Source organism: Caretta caretta, chromosome 5 (genome assembly GCF_965140235.1).
Source record: "Caretta caretta isolate rCarCar2 chromosome 5, rCarCar1.hap1, whole genome shotgun sequence".
Taxonomy (NCBI): Eukaryota; Metazoa; Chordata; order Testudines; family Cheloniidae; genus Caretta; species Caretta caretta.
In genome coordinates, this window is record NC_134210.1 from 23,612,942 (window position 1) to 23,640,204 (window position 27,263).

A 27,263-nucleotide genomic window follows, 5' to 3' on the forward strand; every position below is an offset into this window, starting at 1 on the left:
TAGAACCCAGAGTTATGAACACCAGAGTTACAGACTGACTGGTCAACCACACACTTCATTTGGAACCAGAAGTAAGCAATCAGGCCATAGCAGAGACACCCCGCCCCCCCCCCCCCCCCAAAAAAAAAAAAAAAAAAAAGGAAGCACAAATACAGTACAGAACTGTGTTATATGTAAACTACTAAAAAAAAAGGGAAAGTTTAAAAAAAGATTTGACAAGGTATGGAAACTGTTTCTGTGCTTGTTTCACAGAAGTTAAGAGATTGAAAGGAGCATTTTAATTCTGTATAGTACGGTTTCAAAGCTGTATTAAGTTAATGTTCAGTTGTAAACTTTTGAAAGAACGACCGTAATGTTTTGTTCAGAGTTACAAACAACTTCTAGTCCCAAGGCATTCAAAACTATAAATGTGTTTAACAGTTTTACTTACAGTGGAACTTCAAAGTATGCAATGTTGTTGTAGTCCACATAGAGATAAACAACCTAGAAGGTATCAGGTCATCTGAAGAAGAGCTCTGTGTAAGCTTGAAAGCTTCTCTCTCTCAGCAACAGAAGTTGGTTCAATAAAAGATATTACCTCACCCACCTTGTCTCTCTGAAGAGATTTGAATTGACGCAATCAAAAAGCATCCATCGTTTTAATGAAACTGGATCAAGCAAGCCTAAAATCTGCACAGTTTAATTTGAAGAACTACTGTATCTAGTGCTAAGTTATAAATCAATAATAGAGATTTATATATAGTGACAAATTGAAGTGGAGGAAAGTGTGGTCCTAGAGTCTAATGATATTCTTCAATACATGTTTAGTAAATGCAAGTTATGAGACTTGAGTATTATCTAATATTTCCATGACTCATTCAGACTGCTGCTGAGCAATGTAGGAAGTGCTTTAACAAAAAAATTATACACATATTCCAACCCAAGAGTAAAGGTGGCCAGCAGGCTACCAATGTTGTGAAAATGCAAAATACTTCAGTGCTGTGAAAACTAGATCTTTGCTGTAAAGAGATCAGTTTAAAGAAAATTGCACTAAAATCAGACTTGCTTTGAATTTCAGATTTTCTCCTATACTTATCTTTGCAGGGCTGAACTGATAGCTTTCTTAATCACATTCCTTTCATTAACAACCGTACTTTTCATTCCCAAGTGATATTTACAAAATATTTTTTGTATTGCCTAAGGAGATTTGATACTAAAAAAAGGATGCAGTTTAAATTTTAATCTGGACTCTTTGGATAGAAAAGGGGACTTGAAGACAATGTATTTGCAGTTGATTTTATTATTCACATTTAGCATTTGAAGACCATTTCAAGAACACACCTACACTTGGCTTGACAGCAGTTGGTAACACTTGCAGTTTAGAGGAACAATTTACTGTATTTAGTTATAACATTTTTTAAAAATTTATCCTGCCTCTAGTGCTTTTGTTCTCTCTCTTTTCCCAGTTCACTCCATTATTCACTATCCTGTCAGATCACGGTGTATATTTCCCTGCCTGTTCCATCTTTTTATCCTTTCCTCTTTTCCTGCATCGTTATTTAGCTCTTCTTGCTTCAACTCTTCTCTCCAGCCACACTAGCCGAAGTCTAAATCCTCTGTTTCTAACCCTAACTCATTCTCAACCTCCTGCAACAACCTCCATGCCAGTTCATATAGTAAGTGCTCCAGCCCATATTTCTTTCCTTCATCCTATGCTGTAAGTAAACAGTGACAGATGGCTTTTGAGACATCTTACATGAGACATCACTGTAGACATCTGAGCACAAAGAAATGTATGCTGCCTAAGAGGGAGCACCATAACTGATAAGGATTACGGATTTGCTGTGATGGGGCCTGACAAATATATGAAAATCATCTGTAAAGCAAAGAGCCCCAAAGTGGACTCAAAATTGTAGAAGCCAAGGTCATAATATCTGGAATACAGCCTTCCTGCTGTACTTCAGTTTTCATCAATATTCCATGAGGGACACAGGCCTCCTTTCCCTATGAATGAGAACTTTCCCTCCCACCTCTGCTCAGCAGGATGGATTTAAAAAAGGATGATTTATTTTTATATCAGAAATAAAATTTGAAATGGACAACCCATATTAAGGCTTAACTGTATTATAATCTATTAAAATTAAATAAAACCCCAAAATTAAAACAGTACATGTTTGCTGTCAAGTTTTAAAGAAAGTCAAACCACTGAACCGATGGAAGTCACTAGCTAAACACGTGTAATCAGAGCTTGTTCAAATACTAAAATCAGCATTTGATAGCCATAGCCTTTTCCAGAGGTGCAGAGAGAAGATTTTCTTCCTTTCAGTTTATTCAATTACTTCACTTCAGTGACTAGTTCATTCAAAGTTAACAAACCGACTGAGTTAAAAAAGCAGGAAAGCTTGTTTATACTTCCAATCTATGAATAAAAACTAGGTGTGAGAGGATGAGATTTACTGGTTCTAAAAATCTCAAAGGACATGGTGACCAAAAATAATGACTTCAATTCACTACACTATAGACAATTCTTTCTTTGTTTAATAAATCAGTTTTAAATCCAAATAATGTTTGGGTAAATTTTGATAATTGTTTCCTAATATATTCAGTATATTTAAGGTACTTTAATTTAAAAAAATGAAAATGCTGTTTGTGAATTTAAAAGTGAACTTACACTTCCATCCAACTAGAGCTTGACACAAATCACAAGTACAAAAAAAGTAAAGAAATGCATCATTCACCATTTCCTACCATAAAAATGTAAAAATAAGTAATCTGAATAACTTAAGCTATGTAATTGCTTCAGTAAATGTGTATAGATATAGCATGTTGTCCTCGTTCACAAAAAGTAAAACCAAATTTAGTGTAAAGGATATATTTAGTTCCAAGCAACACATTTTAATGGTTGCCAAATAATGAAAAAGTCAACCTTCCTTTAGAAAGGTAACTAAAGTACAAATGCAAAACAGGATTAAAACTGATTTAAATCAATCCACCCTATTGCAGAGGAATTTTCATGGCTCCCAGTTAGATAAGGGATGACACTTGTGCAAAAGTCACCAAAGTACAAATTTCACAAAGAAAGGACTGATCTAGAAGACAGGATTTATTGGGTGGCCTAGAGAAGAGGGCTAACACAGATTGTAATAAATGGAAAAATTAAGCGTCCCAAAAGCGAGTGAGGTTTTTAGGAGTGATATGAAAGAGGATGGTGTCCTGGCAAAAATCAGATTTAGAGGACATTTCATGCATAAGGGATAACACGGTAAAAGCATTTTTTAAACTTATGAGACGACCTTGGAGAAGCAGTTTAAACTCATTTTAAAGACTAAGACCTTTGGCTTTGAACTGACAGTGGGTTTGTAACTAAAGTTCCATTTTAAGAAAAATGGAATTCAAGTTGTTAGCCAGTAGCGGTTTAACATCTCAAACACTTGAAACAATGATAGAAAAATGGATGTACAGTAGAACCTCAGAGTTAAACACCTCGGGAATGGAGGTTATTCGTAACTCTGAACAAAACATTATGGTTGTTCTTTCAAAACTTTACAACTGAACATTGACTTTATACAGCTTTGAAACTTGGTTATGCAGAAGAAAAATCCTGCTTTTAACCATCTTAAATGAAAAGCAAAGAAACAGTTTCCTTACCATGTCAAAACTTTTTTTTTAAAACTTTCCCTTTATATTTTTTTAGTAGTTTATGTTTAACACCCTACTGTATTTGCCTTTATTTTTGGGGGGTTGGGGGTGGTGGGTGCTGCCAGCTTGCAGGCTTCTGCTTCCAAATGAGGTGTGGTTGACCAACCAGTTTGTAACTCTGAGGTTCATAACTCTTTGAGGTTCTATTGTATAGATGTGAAATATATACCTGTGCAGGAAAAAAAGCTTCAAATGAATCTACATTTACAACAAGAACATAAACATAAGAACAGCCATACTGGGTCAGATCAGTGGTCCATCTAGCGCAGTATCCCGTCTTCTGACAGTGGCTAATGCCAGAAGCTTCAGAGGGAATGAAAAGAACAGACAGAGTCATCTAGTGATCCATCCCCCGTTGCCCATTCCCAGCTTCCAGAAAACATAGGCTCAGAGATTAGGGTTGTATCCCTAACCACTCTGGTCAATAGTCATTGATGGACCTATCCTTCATTAACTTATCTAGTTCTTTTTTTAACCCCGTTATACTTTTGGTCTTCACAAAATCCCTGCCAACAAGTTACACAGGTTGACTATGTGTTTGTGAAGCAGTACTTCCCTGTGTTTGTGCCCTGCTGCTTATTAATTTCATTGAGTGATCCACGGTTCTTGCGTTATGTGAAAGAGCAAATAAACACTTCTTTATTCACTTTCTCCACATCAGTTAAGATTTTATAGAATATCATATCCCCTCTTAGTTGTCTCTCTTCCAAGCTGAGAAGTCACAGGCTTTTTAATTTCTCTTCACACGGAAGCTGTTCCGTGGTACTAATCATTTTATTGTTTTCTGTTCCTTTTTCAATTTGAGATGGGGTAACCAGAACTGCATGCAGTATTCAAGGTGTGGGCGTACCATGGATTTATATAGAGACATTCTGATATTTTCTGTCTTATTATCTATCCCTTACCTAATGGGTCCTAATATTGTTTGCTTTTTTGACTGACATTGCACACTGAATGACGTTTTCAGAGAACTATTCACAATGGCGCCAAGATCTTTTTCATGAGTGGTAACAGCTAATTAGATCCCATCATTTGGTATGTATAATTTGGATTATGTTTTCCAATGTGGATTACATTGCATTTATCAACATTGAATTTCATCTGCCATTTTGTTGTCCAGTAACCCAGTTTTGTGAGATCCATTTGTAAGTCTTCACAGTCTGCTTTGTATTTAATCTTGAGTAATTTTGTATCACCTGCAAATTTTGCCACCTGTTTACCCCTTTTTCCAGATCATTTATGAATATGTTGAACAGCACTGGTCCTAGGACAGATCCCTGGGGGACACCACTACTTTCCTCTCTCCGTTCTGAAAACCACTTATTCCTATGCTTTGTTTTCTATCTTTTAACCAGTTACTAATCCATGAGAGGACCTTCCCTCTTACCGCATGACTGCTTACTTTGCTTAAGAGTCTTTGGTAAGAGGAATTACAGACTACTGTTTTACTTCCAAATCTGTCAGATTAGCTAATAAAAATACACGTAATACTGTAAAACAGATCAAGATATCATAGGTTGATATTAGTAAGGCTTCTTTAGAGAAAATGCAGATCTTCCTATCACTTTGAGTTGACAGGACAGTGGATAAAAATAAATTATTTGTCCTTTGAAGTGGCTACTAAGGAAACTAGCTATCAATGAACTGGGGAAAAAAACGCCAAAATTCTGTCATGACTTAGACATTGATTGGGGAGACAAAACTAAAAGCAAGAGAGAGGCTAATTTTCAGTATAATAAAGAGGTTAAATAGTGATATACCCAAGGGTCTGTGCTAGAACCAATGATGATATATTTATTAATCATCTGGAAGAGGAACAAACAGTGAGATGGCAAAATATGCTATTGACAAGACTATTTAGGTTAATCAAATTCAAAGTGATTTAAAGCTGTGCAATTGGGCAAAACAGTAACAGATTAAGTTTAGTATAGATAGATGAAGGGTAAAGTACACTGGAAAAAACAATTTGAAGCATTTGCACACATATGCTTTCTAAACTAACTGCTCAGGAGAAAAACGCAGGCCTCATTGTGGACAGCTCAAAGAAAAAGTTTGTTCGATACAGAGCAGCAATTAAAAGCAAAACAAAATACCAGAAATGTATATAAGAAAGGAATAGAAAATAATGGAAATATGCCATTTTACAAGTTGATTGTATATCATAACCTTAAGCATGACATTTGGTTTATCTGACCTGATCAATTACACCACGGAAAAGTTTAAAAATTTAGCTTAAAAAGTTGGAATTAACACGCTAAAGTATGAGACACTGAAGGCTACACACATTTGTTTGTCAAGTTATCTTATGTAGCAGCATTAATTTCCGTAAAATGCTTCCCCTTGTTCTGCAAGTACAACTTATCTTTACGGAACCAGATTTGTACATTAAACCACAATTCTCCAATACTAGTTGTAAGTATTTGGTCAGCTATGACAATGGATTTTTAGCTTATATGAGCTATAATTTAGGTCTTCAGAACTCTAACAATTTCTATTTCAAACTTTGTTTTAAACATACAATTAGTACCAGAGCTGAATGAAAGTGAAAAACCAAGAAAAACCAGTACAGTGCTGGCCTCAAGGGCAAGTTCAAGTATCTATCAACTTTAATTCCTTTTGCAGGTTTAGCAGTACCATTATCCTCTCCAAACAGTCTAAGCGACCAGCTGGCCACCGGTTTTCTTTAGGTTACAAAAGACATGCTACTGTTACAGTATCCAACAACTACTCGAGTGTGCGAGTTGCATGCTGATGCCCCTTTACACTCTGCTTTTGGGAGGCAAGAGTGCAGCTCTCTGACTGATCTCACATCTGTTTGCAAAAGTAGGAGTGCAGTAGTTTGCGCAAACTGCAGATCGGTCCCGAGACCCCTGTGTCAGCCAACTTTCATACAATCATAGAATATCAGGGTTGGAAGGGACCTCAGGAGGTCATCTAGTCCAACCCCCTGCTCAAAGCAGGACCAATCCCCAATTAAATCATCCCAGCCAGGGCTTTGTCAAGCCTGACCTTAAAAACTTCTAAGGAAGGAGATTCCACCACCTCCCTAGGTAACGCATTCCAGTGTTTCACCACCCTCCTAGTAAAAAAGTTTTTCCTAATATCCAACCTAAATCTCCCCCACTGCAACTTGAGACCATTACTGCTTGTTCTGTCATCTGCTACCACTGAGAACAGTCTTGGGCCATTCTCTTTGGAACCCCCTTTCATGTAGTTGAAAGCAGCTATCAAATCCCCCCTCATTCTTCTCTTCCGTAGACTAAACAATCCCAGTTCCCTCAGCCTCTCCTCATAAGTCATGTGTTCCAGTCCCCTAATCATTTTTGTTGCCCTCCACTGGACTCTTTCCAGTTTTTCCACATCCTTCTTGTAGCGTGGGGCCCAAAACTGGACACAGTACTCCAGATGAGGCCTCACCAGTGTCGAATAGAGGGGAACGATCACATCCCTTGATCTGCTGGCTATGCCCCTACTTATACATCCCAAAATGCCATTGGCCTTCTTGGCAACAAGGGCACACTGTTGACTCATATCCAGCTGCTCGTCCACTGTAACCCCTGGGTCCTTTTCTGCAGAACTGCTGCCGAGCCATTCGGTCCCTAGTCTGTAGCGGTGCATGGGATTCTTCCGTCCTAAGTGCAGGACTCTGTACTTGTCCTTGTTGAACCTCATCAGATTTCTTTTGTCCCAATCCTCCAATTTGTCTAGGTCCCTCTGTATCCTATCCCTGCCCTCCAGCGTATCTACCTCTCCTCCCAGTTTAGTGTCATCTGCAAACTTGCTGAGGGTGCAATTCACACCATCCTCCAGATCATTAATGAAGATATTGAACAAAACCGGCCCCAGGACCGACCCTTGGGGCACTCCACTTGATACCGGCTGCCAACTAGACATGGAGCCATTGATCACTACCCGTTGAGCCCGACAATCTAGCCAGCTTTCTATCCACCTTATAGTCCATTCATCCAGCCCATACTTCCTTAACTTGCTGACAAGAATACTGTGGGAGACAGTGTCAAAGTCTTTGCTAAAGTCAAGGAACAACACGTCCACTGCTTTCCCTTCATCCACAGAGCCAGTTATCTCGTCATAGAAGGCAATTAGATTAGTCAGGCATGACTTGCCCTTGGCGAATCCAAACTCTGGCATGGCTAAGGTGCCTGCCACCACAATACAGATAAAGGCACATCTCACAGTGCCCCATTCCACTTGGCACAGCTCCACCACCACTAGGCACCTCACTGCCCCAAGGCTCAGCACCCAAAGCTCCGCAGCGGCTGAGCCCATCACCGCTATGTCTACTCGGCAGCCCGGACTCACGCGCCCACCGGACCTCCTGGGTCCGAGTCGGGGGGCTGGCCTGGGTCTCTGAAGCAGCAACCGCCACATCGCTATTTTTAACAAGCGAGCTCGAGCTCGGCTGACCCCTCCCACAGACACCCCCCCCCCAGCCCCACACCTAGCTCCCCCCCGAGTTCCCAGTCCCCACATGCAGCCCCCACGCCCAGCTCCCGGGCCTCTACTCCTCCCCACCTCGCCCAGCGCCACACCCGACTCCCCCACCCACAAACCCCAAGCCTGCCCGCCCCCGCTCACCTCCGGGCTGACGTAGGACACGAAGGAAGGCTTGGCGGGCTTGGCCCCGCTGCCGCCGGCCCCTTTCCCCAACATGGCTCCGGGCGCTTCCTGCCCGCCCCAGCTCCCAGCGGCGGTGCTGGCCAGCGGGCGCGGCGGCGGCGGCAGTGGCGGCGGCACCAGCTCCTCCCAAGACTCCTCGTCGGGATCCTCCGGCTGCAGCGCCGCCCGCCTCCGGCTCACGTAGTTAACCCCTCCCATAGCAGCTCCCACCCCAGCCCGACGTCACCGGCCCTTTCTTGGTAACCGCCTCACAGCGTCTTGCTTCACTGTTGGACGCTGATCGCTGTCAATCAAATTCAGCCCCGCCTTAACAGCCAAATCCCCTGCTCGGATTTGCTAAAGTGGGGAGAGGCCGGAGCTCAGTGCTGGGTCCTAGCGCCGGTCAAGTTCGAACGGCAAGAGGGACCCAGCTCCTGTCGACAAATCAATAGCGCTTCCTCGAGCGCTCCGCTGATTGGCTGATGGAGCTGCCTGCTCTGGGCTAGTCGCGCCGCTCCTGGAGGTGGAGTTGTGTGTCGTTTCTGGAAGTGGTGGGTCCGTGTGTTGCTGTGACTTATGGTTATTATTTAGTTTGCACCTCACTAACCCTTCTTTTCCAGTCAGGAGATTCTCTGCAGCCTCCCTCACTCGCAAGAGACGTGCAAGGCTCGGAACCGTGCAGATTCTGGAGGTTTTGTTTGTAACATGAAATAAAACACCCAAAATGCAAATCTGCTCTAGCCTGGAGGGCAGAGGAGAGTGTTCACCACGGTTATGTCTACACTACCAGAAAAAACCGGCAGTGGGCGGCTCGGGCTGCGGGGCTATACAATTGCAGCATGTTCGGGCTTCTGCAGCTCCAGCGCAAGCGCTAATGTTCACACTGCAACTCAGGTCAGCCTGGATCTTTTACTGCAGTGTAGACATGAGAGCAGCAAGCCCATGAGAGCAGAGCTCTTCCAGCACTTTGCTAAGCCGCAAGCCAATTCTTTAAGAAATGCCAGGTCTGTCATTTGGAATAAGCCTTCCTGCACCAGACATCTGAGACCTCACTTAGGGCACAAATTTGGCTCTGCCATCCGTGTCGAACCTAGGCTGCACTTTGCATGTCCTCTATTATCAAATCCCATAAGGATTCCCTTTCCCTCTCCAAGTACTGTTCGATGGAAGGATTCTTTCGGTGAGCTCCCTTTTTATGTTCCTACTGTTGCACCTGGCAGATGCTCTGGCTTCATTCTTAACACATCCCAGATATTTTCATCTTCTTTTCTAGATAACTTTGGAGAGAAGTTAACTCTCTGACAAACCTCAAAATTTGTTGGCCTAACTTGCAAGGCTTGTCAACTCAATGGTGTTTCTCTCTATATCTATATGTTCCATGGTAACCTTTGAACTCTGCATCTGATCAATTCTAATATTTCAGGGAATGTTCTAGGCATCAGTGAACAGAACCCTATTGATTTTGGGGACAACTGAACTATCCTAAGGGGAAACACGGGGGACACATGGACTCACAGTCATCTGCTGATCACACTCATCTCATTAACACCTTGCAGCATAACAATAACCCTGTTCATCCTCCCAATAGAGTTAACATGTTAACACCCTGAATGACAGAAGAGAAATAATTGGTTTCTGCTGAAAGTCACAAGGCAGATAAGGGAGAAGAGACAGAAGACTTCCTTCCTTCCTTCCTAACGTTCTGCCTCCTCAGAGCCTGCTCCAGTCAGGAAAGAGAGGGCACCATCTGTCCATCTCTTCCTTCTAATCTAGGGAAAGGAAGGCACACAGAGACACATAGAGCCCCTGGCATGATACAGAGAATGAGGACTGTGATGTGGGCTGTGGGGAATGAAGGAGAGCAAAGCCCCTGGTATGGTGGGAAGAATGGGGGACCTACTGTGGAGGAGGGGAGCTGTGATGGGCTGGACTAGGATCTGAGGGCCCCCTACTGGAGGCCTCCTGGCCTTCCTGCACCTGTCCCAGAAAAGGGCAGTGGAGAGGGTTCTCTAAGCTGCCTAGAGAAGCAGTGTGGGATGCAGCCAATCAGGGCCCAGCCAACTCATATAAAAGGAGTGGCAGGGTTAAAGTGTGTTCAGTCTGCTGGCAGGAATTAGGGAAGTAAGAGGTGTTTCTGGCTGGACAGATGAGTTACTGGGGGAGTGAGGAAAAAGATGCTGGCTGGCTGCTGGGATTCAATTAAGACACACTACGGGGAAATGATCCAGGAAAATGTAGAGCAGCAGTTAGTAAAGGGACGCAGCATGAGGCTGCTATATTTAAAGTGTCCCTGGGTTGGGATCTAGAGCACTGGATGGGAAGTGGGCTACGCACTAAGTAAGGGAATTAGAACTGTGGTACCCCAGGGAAGTGGGCTGCACTGGGACTGACTCAGTAGGAAGCTGTGGTCAGCAAACTAAGTCTAAGCCCTGGTCTACACTAGGACTTTAGGTCGAATTTAGCAGCGTTAAATCAATGTAAACCTGCACCTGTCCACACGATGAAGTCCTTTATTTTGACTTAAAGGGCTCTTAAAATCGATTTCCTTACTCCACCCCTGACAAGTGGATTAGCACTTAAATTGGCCTTGCTGGGTCGAATTTGGGGTACTGTGGACACAATTCGACGGTATTGGCCTCCGGGAGCTATCCCAGAGTGCTCCATTGTGACCGCTCTGGACAGCACTCTCAACTCAGATGCACTGGCCAGGTAGACAGGAAAAGAACCGTGAACTTTTCAATCTCATTTCCTGTTTGGCCAGTGTGGCAAGCTGCAGGTGACCATGCAGAGCTCATCAGCAGAGGTGACCATGATGGAGTCCCAGAATCGCAAAAGAGCTCCAGCATGGACTGAACGGGAGGTACGGGATCTGATTGCTGTATGGGGAGAGGAATCCGTGCTATCAGAACTCCGTTCCAGTTTTCAAAATGCCAAAACCTTTGTCAAAATCTCCCAGGGCATGAAGGACAGAGGCCATAACAGGGACCCGAAGCAGTGCCGCGTGAAACTTAAGGAGCTGAGGCAAGCCTACCAGAAAACCAGAGAGGCGAATGGCTGCTTCAGGTCAGAGCCCCAAACATGCCGCTTCTATGATGAGCTGCATGCCATTTTAGGGGGTTCAGCCACCACTACCCCAGCCGTGTTGTTTGACTCCTTCAATGGAGATGGAGGCAACACGGAAGCAGGTTTTGGGGACGAAGAAGAAGATGATGATGAGGAGGAGGTTGTAGATAGCACACAGCAAGCAAGCAGAGAAACCAGTTTTCCCAACAGCCAGGAACTGTTTCTCACTCTGGACCTGGAGCCAGTACCCCCCAAACCCACCCAAGGCTGTTTCCTGGACCCGGCAGGTGGAGAAGGGACCTCCGGTGAGTGTACCTTTTAAAATACTATACATAGTTTAAAAGCAAGCATGTGAAAGGATTACTTTGCCCTGGCATTCGCGGCTCTCCTGGATGTACTCCCAAAGCCTTTGCAAAAGGTTTCTGGGGAGGGCAGCCTTATTGCATCCTCCATGGTAGGACACTTTACCACTCCAGGCCAGTAACACGTACTCGGGAATCATTGTACAACAAAGCATTGCAGTGTATGTTTGCTGGCGTTCAAACAACATCCGTTCTTTATCTCTCTGTGTTATCCTCAGGAGAGTGAGATATCATTCATGGTCACCTGGTTGAAATAGGGTGGTTTTCTTCAGGGGACACTCAGAGGAGCCCGTTCCTGCTGGGCTGTTTACCTGTGGCTGAACAGAAATGTTCCCCGCTGTTAGCCACAGGGAGAGGGGAGGGTTGAGGGGGTAGCCACGTGGTAGGGGGAGGCAAAATGCGACCTTGTAAAGAAAGCACATGTGCTATGTATGTAATGTTAACAGCAAGCTTTATCCTGAAAGAGTGTAGCCACTGTTTTATAAAATGTGTCTTTTTAAATACCGCTGTCTTTTTTTTTTTTCTCCACCAGCTGCATGTGTTTCAATGATCACAGGATCTTCTCCTTCCCAGAGGCTAGTGAAGATTAGAAAGAAAGAAAAAACACACTCGTGATGAAATGTTCTCTGAGCTCATGCTGTCCTCCCACACTGACAGAGCACAGACGAATGCGTGGAGGCAAATAATGTCAGAGTGCAGGAAAGCACAAAATGACCAGGAGGAGAGGTGGCGGGCTGAAGAGAGTAAGTGGCAGGCTGAAGACAGGGCTGAAGCTCAAATGTGGTGGCAGCGTGATGAGAGGAGGCAGGATTCAATGCTGAGGCTGCTGGAGGACCAAACCAGTATGCTCCAGTGTATGGTTGAGCTGCAGCAAAGGCAGCTGGAGCAGGGACTGCCACTACAGCCCCTGTGTAACCAACCACCCTCCTCCCCAAGTTCCATAGCCTCCACACCCAGACGCCCAAGAACACGGTGGGGGGGCCACCGGCCAACCAGCCACTCCACCACAGAGGATTGCCCAAAAAAAAAGAAGGCTGGCATTCAATAAATCTTAAAGTTGTAAACTTTTAAAGTGCTGTGTGGCATTTTCCTTCCCTCCTCCACCACCCCTCCTGGGTTACCTTGGTAGTTATCCACCTATTTGTGTGATGAATGAATAAAGAATGCATGAATGTGAAGCAACAATGACTTTATTGCCTCTGCAAGCAATGATTAAAGGGAGGAGGGGAGGGTGGTTAGCTTGCAGGGAAGTAGAGTGAACCAAGGGGCGGGGGTTTTCATCAAGGAGAAACAAAGAGAACTTTCACACCGTAGCCTGGCCAGTCATGAAACTGGTTTTCAAAGCTTCTCTGATGCATACCGCGCCCTCCTGTGCTCTTCTAACCGCCCTGGTGTCTGGCTGCGCGTAACCAGCAGCCAGGCGATTTGCCTCAACCTCCCGCCCTGCCATAAACGTCTCCCCCTTACTCTCACAGATATTGTGGAGCACACAGCAAGCAGTAATAACAGTGGGAATATTGGTTTCGCTGAGGTCTAAGCGAGTCAGTAAACTGCGCCAGCGCGCCTTTAAACGTTCTACCACCATTCTGCACTTGCTCAGCCTGTAGTTGAACAGCTCCTGCCTACTGTCCAGGCTGCCTGTGTACGGCTTCATGAGCCATGGCATTAAGGGGTAGGCTGGGTCCCCAAGGATACATATAGGCATTTCAACATCCCCAATAGTTATTTTCTGGTCTGGGAATAAAGTCCCTTCCTGCAGCTTTTGAAACAGACCAGAGTTCCTGAAGATGCAAGCATCATGTACCTTTCCCGGCCATCCCACATTGATGTTGGTGAAACGTCCCTTGTGATCCGCCAGAGCTTGCAGCACTATTGAAAAGTACCCCTTGCGGTTTATGTACTGGGCGGCTTGGTGCTCCGGTGCCAAGATAGGGATATGGGTTCCGTCTATGGCCCCACCACAGTTAGGGAATCCCATTGCAGCAAAGCCATCCACTATGACCTGCACATTTCCCAGGGTCACTACCCTTGATATCAGCAGATCTTTGATTGCATGGGCTACTTGCATCACAGCAGCTCCAACAGTAGATTTGCCCACTCCAAATTGATTCCCAACTGACCGGTAGCTGTCAGGCGTTGCAAGCTTCCACAGGGCTATCGCCACTCGCTTCTCAACTGTGAGGGCTGCTCTCATCTTGGTATTCATGCACTTCAGGGCAGGGGAAAGCAAGTCACAAAGTTCCATGAAAGTGCCCTTACGCATGCGAAAGTTTCGCAGCCACTGGGAATCATCCCAGACCTGCAACACTATGCAGTCCCACCAGTCTGTGCTTGTTTCCCAAGCCCAGAATCGGCGTTCCACGGCATGAACCTGCCCCATTACCACCATGATGCATGCATTGGCAGGGCCCATGCTTTCAGAGAAATCTGTGTCCATGTCCTGATCACTCACGTGACCGCGCTGACGTCGCCTCCTCGCCCGGTATCGCTTTGCCAGGTTCTGGTGCTGCATATACTGCTGGATAATGCGTGTGGTGTTTAATGTGCTCCTAATTGCCAAAGTGAGCTGAGCGGCCTCCATGCTTGCCTTGGTATGGCGTCCGCACAGAAAAAAGGCGCGGAACGATTGTCTGCCGTTGCTCTGATGGAGGGAGGGGCGACTGACGACACGGCTTACAGGGTTGGCTTCAGGGAGCTAAAATCAACAAAGGGGGTGCCTGTACATCAAGGAGTATTTCAGGCAGGACTTCACGGAGGGTTCCAATAAGAAATGGTGCACCTAAGTTATTGTTCTTATTGGAACAATGAGGTTAGTCTGGCCTCTGATTGATACATGGCTAGACCATGCTTGCTGCACCTTCTCTGTGAGTGACTGCAGTGTGAGCTAGAGGAATGAGTCCCCTAGACGGGGGAGGGGGGGAAGCAAAGGAGTACAAAACAAATCTGGTCTATTTCTTGTTTTGATCCACTCCATCTATCTTTTACATCTTTGGCTGGCAGCAGACGGTGCAGAAGGACTGCATGCCATCCACATCTCATGGCTGACCGGCAGAAGATGATGCAATAGGACTGCTAGCAATCCGTATCGCCTGCCTGCTCACCATAAGACGGTTCAATAGGACTGACTGCAGGACTAAAGAGAATGACCTGGTCAAGTCACTCCAAATTTAGTCCCTGCGCCCATGTCTGTCCAGGCGCTCCTGGCCAACGTGGCCAGGAGCACCTCGGACATGACGAGGACGCCTACCAGTCGTACTGTACCATCTGCTGCCACAAGGCAAGGGGTTGCTGCTACTGTGTAGCAATGCAGTACCACGTCTGCCAGCACCCAGGAGACATAGGGTGACGGTTACCTGAGCGGGCTCCATGCTTGCCATGGTATGGCGTCTGCACAGGTAACTCAGGAAAAAAGGTGCAAAACGATTGTCTGCCCTTGCTTTCACGGAGGGAGGGAGGGAACGGGGGCCGGACGATATGTACCCAGAACCACCCGCAACAATGTTTTAGCCCCATCAAGCATTGGGATCTCAACCCAGAATTCCAATGGGCAGCGGAGACTGCGGGAACTGTGGGATAGCCACCCACAGTGCAATGCTCCGGAAGTCGACTCTAGCCTCGGTACTGTGGAAGCACTCCGCCGAGTTACTGCACTTAATGCACTTAGAGCATTTTCTGTGGGGACACACACACTCGAATATATAAAACCAATTTCTAAAAAACCGACTTCTATAAATTCGACCTGATTTCGTAGTGTAGACATACCCTAAGAGGGGTGGCTCAGCAGCAAGGCTGGAGTCACTGAGGACTCGAGTCCTCAAGGAAGAAGCCCTCGGGGTGCTGCTCAATTCCAGAGTAGGAACCTTGCAACCTAGCCAGACCAGGCAAGGACACTGTGATGGGTCCTGTTGGATTGGTTAAAGACTGAGCCCAGGGAGGGCTGCAGAAAATGACACACCAACTGAGGGTACCATGGTGGGCCCTGTTGGACTCTCTTAGAAGCCTGAGTCCAGGAAGGGCTGCAGGACATTGGGGACATTTTGGACTGTGTACCCCAAAAGGGGTTTGTTTGTTTTGTACATGAACAGCGTGTGACCTGGCTGGAGGGCTGAGTCACCGAAGACCTGCCTGACAAGCACAGAGGCAGACCGAGGGCACTGTGAGCAGAGAAGAAATTGCAGGGATGCACACACTCAACCAGGGGCACTCAGATTACTCTGTTACTGGAGCACACAGAACCTCTGGTATGCAACAGCTGAGGGACCCTGGTATGGGAGTAAGGGGTTGGTTGATATATAGAAACCTTAGTGGGGGACATTGGTGGTGGGGTGAATGGGGGCACACAGAACCCATTGTGTGTGTGTGGGGGGGGAGATTGGAGGAGTCTGAGAAGTGGGGAAGGAGGAGACACAGAGCCCCTGGCATAAGGAGAGAGGTAGCAACCAGAGTTGCTGATATGGAGGAAAGAAGGGGGAAACGGGAGGGGTCACAGAACTCTTACCAGTGGTGAGAATGTAGGGAGTCCCTGAAATAGATGAAAATGGGAGGGTGGTACACAAGGAGCTTGTGGGGGCATTGGAAGGATGCAAGAAACTCCTGGTGTTGCAAGCCAAAGCCTGCAGAAGCTATGAAGTATGCATCCCCCCCGATTATAAATTAATTCTATTTAATGCCTAGAATTTTCATGAGGTTGCTGCTTTCGAAGGCAGTTGGCCATCTCTCTATACCCTCAGTGAATTTCCAGTTTTCACATACATATGTTAAGGTCTATCTCTTGTTTGTTTTCTGTGACAGTTGTATAGCTGGGATGTGGGCTGCTAACTGGGACAGGTGAGAAAGATCTATGTGTCTTGGTGTAGGTCTTGTGACTAAGATTCTTGGGTCTTTGACATGCCAGATGTTTGAAGTCTCTGAGTAGTTAATCTTTCCCTGTTAGCAAAGAGGTAGTGCTGGACAGTATGTCTTAGTATATGTCATTTGCAAGGCAAACTTTTGAGTAGGCAAACAGTGGAGCTTCAAAGGGGATGTGATAGCCTTGCTTGCCAGGTACAGTTCTATGCTCAGTACTATGATGGCCAGTGACGGAACAGTGGTTGCGAATCTGCAATGGATGTGGGATGTTTTCTTTTCACCCCGAAAATGGACTTCCTGGGTCTGACGTGTAAATTGATGGCTGTGCTAGAAGAAGATTCTTGGTTTGGAAGGGCAAGTACAGGCACTATGGGGCACCACAGAGAGGCTGGAGGAACTCTTGGAAAACCAGAGTTGGGAATCATTACCACCTCAGATTTAAGGAAGACAAGAACTGGCTACGAAGGAAACACAGGAAATCAGAGATGAGGTTTGGCAGTTCTAACCACCAGCGGTAAGAGGACAAGGCAGCACTCTATACAGTTGGAGGCATACAAGGGTGGGCAGGCTGTGATTCCTCCTGGTCCTCGTCTCTCTGGTAATTCCACATACCTAGAAATTTCCAATAGTCCCCAGGTCCTCAGCACTGAAACAACTGAGTGAACAAAGAGGAGTATGGGACCCATCTGTGTGGGGCTGCTCAGCCCAACCCAGGAGAAAATCAAATGTTTTCATAAAGAGATCTCCAGTCCTCCAAGACTATCCTTTTTGGGAATTCTATACTAAGAAGAATGGAAAGAACATTCTGCAGTGGACAGGCAGACAACAGGATGGTGTGCTGCCTTCTCAGAGCCAAGACAAAAGTCATTAACATTGGACAGGCTTCTGAAGTTCAGGATCCACTGGTGTTAGTGCCAACATGCACAATCAACATTGCTTTGCAGGATACCTAACCGATCGTAGATGACTTCAGGAAACTCAGAGTGCAGAAGAACAACATCCAAGTGATCTTGGAGCTCCTTGTGTCGTGAACAAAGGAAGACAGAAGATTCTGGAAGTGAACCACTAGCTAGGTAAGTGATGCTTGCGTGCTCTCTCTCTTTTTTATATATAAAAACTAAAATATGCTTCATGCAAAAGGTCTCTTGTAAGGTATCATTACAAAGCTTATAATCTACTGTATGGTCATTCTATTTGTATAAATGTATCACTCTTGTATCTGAAACTAGAAATAATATAACTGAGGGCTTATTGTAGTTATGCAAAGTGAGGGCCATTAATGGTGGTTTGGAATCTTGATGGCTCCCATCAACCAGGACAATTTACTGTGGATGGCTATTTGCAGGCAGGCCTTCCTGTGAGTCAGGCTGGGAGGAATGAAGGCTTGGGGCCTCACAGGACATGTGATCATGCCACCTGAAATGGAATCCATCTTTAACCTGGTGCTTTTCCACTGAGAAGGAGGGGTGGGAACCCAGAGGGACAAAGGATTCCGATTCCCACCTTATGCAAAAGATATTTAAGTGGGTGGAACAGAACAAGGGGGGAGCCATCAGGAGGAATCCCCTAGCTACCACCTGAGCTGGAACAAGGGCTGTACCAGGGGAAAGGATTGTGCCCAGACTAGGAAGGCATCCAGTCTGCGAAAGAAATTCTTGAAACATCTGAGGGTGAAATTTTATCTGTATTCACTCTTTATTACTGTACTAGACTTAGACTGGTGTGTTTTATTTTGCTTGGTAATTCACTTTGTTCTGTCTGTTACTACTTGGAACCACTTAAATCCTACTTTCTGTACTTAACAAAATCACTTTTTACTTATTAATTAACTGACAGTATGTATTAATACTTGGGGGCAAACAGCTGTGCATATCTCTCTATCAGTGTTACGGAGGGCAAACAATTTGCGTTTACCCTGTATAAACATTATACAGGGTAAAAACAGATTTATTTGGGGTTTGGACCCCATTAGGAGTTGGGCATCTGAGTATTAAAGACAGGAACACTTCTGTAAGCTGCTTTCAATTGAGCCTACAGCTGTTAGGGGATGTGGTTCAGACCTGGGTCTGGGTTTGCAGCAGGCCAACGGGCCTGGCTCAAACCAGGGAGGGCACTGAAGTCCTAAGCTGACTGGGCAGGAAAGCAGGGGCAGGAGTAGTCTTGACACATCAAGTGGCAACTTCCAGGGGGTTTCTGCAATCCAACCCGATACAGTAAGTAGAGTGTGTTTTCATTTTGTGGAACATTGGTCTACCTTCAATGAGGAGAGGGGACTGTAGAATTTGGATGGCTTCCATCTCAGCAGAAGGGGAACCAATCTTCTTGGAGAAAGGCTGGCTAGACTAGCAACAAAAAGGGTGAAAAGAGGGAACAAATAAGACTTATTTAGCATAAAAGTGAGGTGATGAGAGCAAAATTAATCAAGACACAAGGACTTAAAGAGAAGAAATTCTTTAATTGCCTGTGTACCAGTGCTACGAGCCTGGGTAATAAACAAGAGGAATTGGAACTGCTCATTTCTGAGCATAAGTTTACCCAGTTGGGATTGCTGAACCCTGGGGGGGAAGATTTGCATGATTGGAATGTTAAAATCACTGCTAAAATCAGGGCCATCCTTACCCATATGCAAAGTTGCAGCTGCGTAGGGCACCAGGAACTTTGGGGCTCCAAATTTCCTGGTGCCTTGTGCAGCTGCGTGCTGCTCCAGCCCCTGCTCCAGCTCTTCCCCAGGGCTCCTGCTCCGCCCCGCTCCTTCCCTGCCCCCACTCCTCTGAGCTCTGCAGCAGGGCCGGGGCTGCACTCACAGCGGCGGGAGTACAGCGACCTGGCCCCAGCTGCGCTGCTAGTGAGTGCTGGTTCCCACCCCCTGACCTCCAAGCCAGCCCTGCCACCCCATGGAGGCCTGGGGCCTGCTCCCCCCCGAAGAAGCCTTGGTCCCCCCCTCACTACATCCATCTGATTATGTCCGGGGAACTAGTCTGGCTGCGGGGTCTCACGCCGCGGTAGAGGCAAAACAGTTACTCGCGCCCTGTTGCGGTCCAAATACAAGACAGAACAAGGCTTTAAGCAAGCAAGCAGGCTGGTCTGCCGACAGGCTGGTCTCCTGTCAGCTTTCCACCCTCTCTTTTATTCTTTCTCTCCCCCCGTGCATTACATACTCCAACAGATAAAAGGAATACACTGGCTTTGTTTAATATTCTTATTTACCAATATCTATCTACCGCATTCCTTGCTCTCGGGCCTTGAGCCCAGTCCTGGGAGGCTTCCCACGGTTCATGTCCTCTGGGCGAGTTTCCAAGGTTCATGCCCTTGAGAGGAGCCATGTGTGCACTGCTCCTACACAACACTCCGGGTGTGCCCTGAATGTTGCCAAGTGCATGAACCTTGCATGAATGCTACATCCCCTCCTTTTTTGTTTATTTGTGCTCAGCCATCTCATGGTAGCCATCAATTTGCTTTTGCAAGCCAATTAACTCCCGGACAGACAAGGTCATAACTCGTGGAGCCTGCCAGGGCAGGTCTCGACAAAGCCTTAACAAAAAGGAAATACATTGCACACAGCAACAGCAAAAAATAAGCCCAAGAAGGTAAAGTGTAGTTGGCCGGGCCCCAATTAGCCATGCTAGAGTACTGGGAAGAGAGGTTCGCGTAGGCAGCGAGCATCATCTCATTCCCTGTTTCCTCAGGGTGATGACATACTGGAATAAGGCACGTACCTAACAATTCTTCAGCTGCTACAAAATCAAATAAACAAAAGTGGGTAACATTTGCTATTGAAGACAATCTTTCCCATAGGTTATACGTCATTTGGGCCCGTAACGGAGGAGGCGCTCCCGAGTCAACCCCTGCAGGAAATAGCAGGCACATAAGGCACACAATCAATACAGAATTAGCAGTGATTTGGGCGAGAATGGCCACAAACAGAGTCTCACGAGTCTCTGGCTGTTGGTTTGCTGCCAGTCTTCGTTGAGCCGCGGCGACCAATGCTTTCACTGCTCCCCATGTCACAGGCTGGCTTGGGACGCTACGTCTCCTCCGTCTCGCCATTGTCGACCCGGGAGGCACCGCGTTCTCCTCCAAGGTCAGCTGAAACTCCGGTATGGGGTTCGACAGCCCCTGGTGCCACACCGTGCTGTTTCAGTGCCGGTCGCACACACCGGGCCGGAACCCACAACGGTCCTGCAGAGAGAGACACAGCAGTATATCCCCGACCCCAAGAAATTAAAGGTACTGGGCCCAACCATTGCGGATCGGGCAGCTGACAGTAATAGACACGCGGTCTTTCCAGTACCTCGGACTTATGAAAATGCTGATCCGCGGGGGTCTGCTGATCTGTATTCGGTGTTAAATTATTTAAAGTAAACAAAAGGACATGCAATTGTTGCTGAATGTCTCCTAAGGTTCAGAGACGCAGCTCCCCTTGTTTTAATTGTTTGTCAAGCAAGGTTTTTAGCGTGCTATTTGCACGTTCAACAATGGCTTGGCCTGTGGAATTAAAAGGGATCCCGTGTTTTAGACGGACGTCCCATTGGGCACAAAAGGTGGAGAGGGCTGTGGAGCAATAGGCTGGGGCATTATCCGTTTTTATCTGGCTCTGGCAACCCATAAGAGCAAAACAGGCTAGCAAGTGGTGAATAACTTTGGGAGTGGCTTCCCCACGCTGTGGGGTCGCCCAGAGGAATCCCAAATAGGTATCAATGGAAACATGTAAAAACGAATAGGGGCTGAATTGTGGCACGGGAGTGACATCCATTTGCCACAGCTGATTCGCTGCGGTACCTCTGGGGTTAACGGCATAAGAAAAGGTAGGGGCAGCAGCGGCACAGTGGGAGCAGGAATGAACAATAGAATGTGCATGATCAGCAGGAATGTGAAACTGTCGGGCCAAAACAGAGGCAGACTGATGAAAAAAAGAATGGCTTTCAATGGGGTCAGAAAAGAGGGAATTTACCTGACCACGTAATGCACGATCGGCGCGCGCATTGCCTTCAGTAAGTAGCCCAGGCAGAGGGGTATGACTGTGAATATGAGCAACAAAATAAGAAAAATTACAAGTGGTGAGGAGATACTGTAAGGACAAAAACAGGCAAAGAAGGTCCGCATCGACCTGAGGGGTAATGAGGGCAAGGGGTAAATGATCAATTACCTGATAAACATAATGGGTGTCCACAATCAAATTAAAGGGACAATCAGCAAAAAATTGAAAGGCCAAAATAACAGCAGCTAGTTCCGAGCGCTGCACGGAACGCTGGGGCAGTGTAAAACGAGAATGCCAACGAGGGGGGTCACCTAATTGATAGGTGACGACACCACAATGTGGAGAGCCATCAGTAAAAAGAGTGATAGCTGAAACAATAGGTCGAGAGTGGCTAAGACGATGTACGATTAGTGGCACCTTTTGTGTGATCACCAACCGAGGATCTTTTGGGGGATTATAAGAAATCTCTCCCACATAATCACAAAGAGCAACCTGCCAGGCCAAGGAGGTGTGATACAAGAAATCAAATTCACTACGTGATAAGGGGAAAACAATGGCAACTAAATCAGTGCCCGTGAGTTGCACTGCACGGTGGTGGGCTTTACGAAAAAGGTCGGACAGGGTGTCTAAATAAGGATAAATGTTCTGAGGAGGAGTGGAAGACAAATATATCCACTCTATGATAGAGACGGCTGTGTCTGTACGAGGTACAAACAGAGCCGCAGTAGGCGTATGAGGGGTGGCAAGGAGAACTAACCGCAGGGGACGAACCTCAGTGAGTCTATCCGCAAACTGCTGACTCAACATTGCATTGATCTGTCGAATGCAGGCAATGTGCTCCTCAGTGATGGCAATAACTGCGCCCGGTGCCCGAGCTCCAGGTAGGAGCTCGAACAACGGCTGCAGCATCGATGTGGGGAGACGGAAATAGGGTCGAATCCGATTTAAATGACCCAAAATTTGTTGTAATTTAACAAGGGTTAGGGGTTGGGATAGGACCACTTCCGGGTGAACAGGGGCAGCATAGGTTTGTAAAACCTTATGCCCGAGATATTGGTAGGGATAAGAGCGTTGGATTTTTTCTGGTGCCACTAACAGGCCATTTTGGCCAAGAATCTGAGACAAATATTCAAGCTGTTGTGCCGTGACCTGGGGACCACTAAGCAAAATATCATCCATATAATGGTAGACCTTTAGTGTGGGGTATTGGGCACGAAAAGGGGCAAGGGCCCGATCCACAAAAAACTGACACAAGGTTGGACTATTTTGCTTTCCCTGGGGCAAGACCTTCCACTGATACCTTTGAGAGGGTCGCTGATTATTATATTCTGGCACCGTAAACACGAATTTTTCGCGATCTTGTGGGCAAAGGGGGATTGTGAAAAAACAATCTTTTAAATCTACCACACAAAGCTGATTGGTTTGAGGAATTAAATTCGGGTTTGGCAACCCAAACTGCAAGGGGCCCATGGGTTAGATGCGTTTATTTATTTCCCTTATATCGTGTAACAGCCGCCATGCACCAGATTTTTTCTTAATAACGAACACCGGGGTGTTCCAGGGACTAGTGGAGCTCTCCAAGCGCTGTGCATGCCAATGTTGTTGCACAAGCGAATGAAGCGCTTTCAGCTTTTCTAGGGGGAGGGGCCACTGGTCAATCCATACGGGCGCTACCATTGGTATGGCAATCCTTAATGCGGAGGGCAAGGTGGGTGGGGGAGGGTTTTGGGCCATTATATATTAATATCAAGGGTGGTGTCCAGCTTTACAAGTAAGTCACGGCCCCAAATATTGAGGTGGACAGGGAGCACAAAAGGGCGGATCGTAGCAAGGGCACGGCCTCCTGGTTTAGAGACCGTGACCCAAGACAAACTTTGGTGCCCGGGTTTGCTACCCCCGATCCCCCACAACTCTTTAGAAGGAACTGTTGGCCAACTGACCGGCCAGTCCTGATCACGAATCACCGTAACATCAGCTCCAGTGTCCACCAGCCCTGTAAAAGGAAAATTATTTAAAAGAAGTGTTAACTGAGGTTTCGAGGGGTGGAGCGACATTGTTAGAGCAACAAGTTGAGAGGACGTGTTGTGAGACAGCAACTGAGACAGATCCAAAGCCGCCTCCGCCCCGGGCTTGATCCTCTGCAGCTGGCACCTGATAGGGGACTAAAATCAATTGTGCAATTGACCGTCCACGCGGGAGCGACTGCGGAAGATGGGTCCACACCTGAACCTTAATAACGCCAGTGTAATCGGCGTCAATGACCTCTGGGATGACAAAAAAACCCTGTTTCCCAGCGTGTGAGCGAGGGAGAACCAGACCCACAAATCCGGCAGGGAGAGGTCCCGTCACCTGTGTAGGTATGGCGCAAACCTCCCCTGGCAACTGAAAATCAGCGTCCTCCTGCATAATCAAATCAAGCCCTGCACTTCCGGCAGTCGCTGCCCTCATGAAGTCTATGGATTTTAAGGCAGAGGAACAGTTGTTTGAGTGGGGAACACCCCTGTTTGGTCCTGGGTTGGGGGGGACCTGTCGAGCGGTTTCCCGACCCGCTACGACACTGATTAGCCCAGTGATAGCCCTTCCGACACTTGGGGCACTTCTTTGAGGGGCGGGCGGGCGCCGTCGATGAGTGGCAGTCCCGCTGAAAGTGACCCTCCTTACCACAGCGATAACAACGCTTCCCCTCCTTCCTGCTTTTCCGCAGGGCGGCGGCCAGAACCCCAGCTTTATGTGCTTGTGTGCCGATGTTTTGGCACGCCCGCAGCATGTCCGACAGCTCTAGAACGCCAGCGGCTTGTGCCGCCTGGAGAGCATGGCGGCAATCCTCGTTCGCATTTTCAACCGCCATTTTTAACAGAATCTCCTGAGCTGCCACAGGGTTATCCATCTGTCGGAGGATAGCCTCCTGCAATCTGTTGGTAAAATCCATAAAGGACTCTAATGCACCCTGACGGATACTGGCAAAGCTTTTGGTAGGCTTGCCTGAATCCGGGACCTTCTGGAAAGCATGCTGGGCGCAGGCAGAAATAATGGGGAAGACGGCCTGCTGGAGTTGAGACTGTATCTGAACGGTAGCAAACGGGCTCTCCCCTGCTAACTGCTCATAAGTGACACCTTGCGCTATATATACCTGGGCTTGGCGTTCCGCCATCTGCCGATACTCACTAAGCCATATAACATACTGACTTGGCGTCAGCATCATGCGCAACAGCGCCTTCCAATCTTCAGGGACCAGGGAGTACCCAGTACCTAGCCCTTCAAGGAGACCACGTACATACGTGCTAGTGAGGCCGAACTCGCGAATCGCTTTCTTTACCTCTCTGAACACCGAGTAAGGCAAACTGACCCAGTTTGCAAGCTGGTTGCCCTGGCCATCATTCTGCCAGGTCACCAGGCAAACTGAGACCAGATCAGCTAATTCCTCTGCTGTAAGATCTGGGCGAGTCTTCGCTGCGTGAACCATTTGTTGCACCAGCGAAAGCCCCTGAGCAGACGCGGATGACCCCCCCGGGGGGCCCCGGAGCATGGGGCCCCACGGTGGGATGGTGACCACTCACCGGCTCCAGAGGGGAAGACAAAGGAGGCGGCAGTAATTGACGCACTGGGGGTGAAGCAGGGGGAGGGATGGCTGCAGGAGCGGACGGGGGTGGCGAGATCGGCAGCCCCTCTATTGGCGCGGGAGAGGGTCTTTCCAAGGCAACACGCTGTGTCACATCACCAGGAGGGGGGATGGCTGCAGGAGCGGACGGGAGTGGCGAGATCACCAGCCTCTCTATTGGCGCGAGGGAGGGCTTTTCCGAGGCAACATGCTGTATTGCGTCGCAGCAGAGGTGCCAGGCATGTAAAGCCTGCATGGGCGCCCGAGGCTCTTTGTGCAATGTCTGGCCCAACCACTCCCAGTCCGCTAGCTTAAGGGTTCCGGCTTCAGGGTACCACGGACATTGGGCACTCACCTCCTGTAGCAGGAGAGTGAGTTCTCGAGAGGGGAAATCATGCTGAGCCTTACGCAGCAAATACTGTAGCTCATTGCGGTGTTGCACTTGCAAAGCAGAGAGGGAGCTTCCCATACTTACCACAACGAAAAATACTCACTGGGATCCGCGAAGCGGATGAGTGACGCGTCTGAAACCCTTGCCGGGCGAGGTGAGTGCTGAGGGCCCCACGTTGGGTGCCAGTTGTTGCGGTCCAAATACAAGACAGAACAAGGCTTTAAGCAAGCAAGCAGGCTGGTCTGCCAACGGGCTGGTCTCCTGTCAGCTTTCCACCCTCTCTTTTATTCTTTCTCTCCCCCCGTGCATTACATACTCCAACAGATAAAAGGAATACACTGGCTTTGTTTAATATTCTTATTTACCAATATCTATCTACCGCATTCCTTGCTCTCAGGCCCTGAGCCCAGTCCTGGGAGGCTTCCCAAGGTTCATGTCCTCTGGGTGAGTTTCCAAGGTTCATGCCCTTGAGAGGAGCCGTGTGTGCACTGCTCCTACACAACACTCTGGGTGTGCCCTGAATGTTGCCAAGTGCATGAACCTTGCATGAATGCTACAGCGCCCAGTTGGCAGGCAGTAGCGAGTCCCACACTCCAGTCCTTGGACAGGGCAAACTGTGTTAAGCAATAACCCCAAGCCCTGTGTTAGGGCAGGCAGCAAAGAGTCCATGGCTCAGGCCCTCAGGCAAGGGCTGAGCAAACAAATAAGCAACAAGCCCAGGCCCTGGGGCAGTGCAGTGTTTGGGACTCAGGCCCTCGGGCAGGGGCTGAGCAAACAAATAAGTTCAGGAGGCCCAGGCCCTGGCTCTGACAGGCCTGGGAGAGGGGGAGACTGCCACCTGCTCACTGGGTGGCAGGGGGGACAGAGGCCCACCCACTCCACTGCATCCCAGCCCAGGGCCCTAGCAGCGGCAGACGGCCTGCTGCTGTGTCAGTGGGGATCCTGGCTGCAAACCACTGACATCGGCTCTGGGTGTGCTGCAGCCAGACTAGATCAGCTGTCCCCAGGTTTTTCCTACCTCCCCCTCTAGAGGTACCTGCGTCTGGATGGTGTCCTCCAAGGAATCAAGCACGATGAGCTCCTCCGGGTACCCAGTGAGCGGTAGGCTTGGTAGCTCCTCTGGGTAGCTTGCCACGGGCAGGCTTAACTGCTTCTCCGGGGTCTGGTCGGCTTCAGGCCTCGGCTGGTCTGGCCAGTCCTCGGGTCAGTCGCCAATTGCCAGTGTCTCCCAACCGGGAGCTAGGCCAGAGGTTTCTCTGGCGGCTGAGTCTCTTGTAAGTTCTGGGGTTGGGCTTTTGTACTTCCTGTCCTGGGCCTTGACTTCTGGGGGGTGGGCACAGGCTCCACTGGCTCCCCCCACTTTAGCGTCCAGAGGGGTACGTCCCTCTACGGGGTGGCAGGGAACCACGCTGCCTTGCTACATAGAGGCATAAAAGAGAATCAAAATCACTGTCTGCCTGTGTAAGGGCCTTCTCTCACTGTTTCACTCTGAAACCCTGTTCTTAAGCTAAGGCCTTTGGCTAAACAGTGGGAGCAGCCATAAGCTGGGAAGCGAACGGTCACATCCTCACATTCCAAACTAGTCATATTGAAATAAGGCAATCTGGGGCTGTTAGGAAGGTGATCGGATCTATCACCTCCAGAGAAATGGAAGAGCCTAGAAGATGCAAAAGGAAATTTAGTTTGATAGATTTCTGTTTGGTAAGAACTCACTTATCAACAGACACA

General features: G+C 47.6%; 2 protein-coding genes across 3 annotated transcripts in view; both read right to left on the reverse strand.

Moving 5' to 3' along the window:
• The window catches only part of MTMR12 (myotubularin related protein 12), a 67,377-nt gene extending 58,863 nt beyond the window's left edge, over positions 1-8,514 (reverse strand). The window contains exon 1 of one of the 2 annotated variants that reach the window (XM_048850125.2): positions 8,275-8,514. In XM_048850125.2, coding sequence (XP_048706082.2) covers positions 8,275-8,514 — 240 coding nt within the window. The remainder of the gene's footprint in view (positions 1-8,274) is intronic. The other variant, XM_048850128.2, reaches the window with a different exon arrangement.
• Positions 8,515-19,629: 11,115 nt separating this feature from the next.
• Positions 19,630-25,020, reverse strand: LOC125637283 (endogenous retrovirus group K member 9 Gag polyprotein-like). Its single transcript, XM_048851563.2, has 3 exons — positions 23,487-25,020; positions 21,520-21,586; positions 19,630-20,747 (listed from the first exon to the last, which is right to left on the reverse strand). The coding sequence occupies exon 1, from the start codon at positions 25,007-25,009 to the stop codon at positions 23,960-23,962; it is 1,050 nt and encodes a 349-aa protein (XP_048707520.2). The 5' UTR covers positions 25,010-25,020; the 3' UTR covers positions 19,630-20,747; positions 21,520-21,586; positions 23,487-23,959.
• Positions 25,021-27,263: the final 2,243 nt, after the last annotated feature.

Excerpts from the sequence above, each read along its gene's own strand:
- LOC125637283 (XM_048851563.2), bottom strand. The coding sequence starts at position 25,009 with ATGGTTCACGCAGCGAAGACTCGCCCAGATCTTACAGCAGAGGAATTA.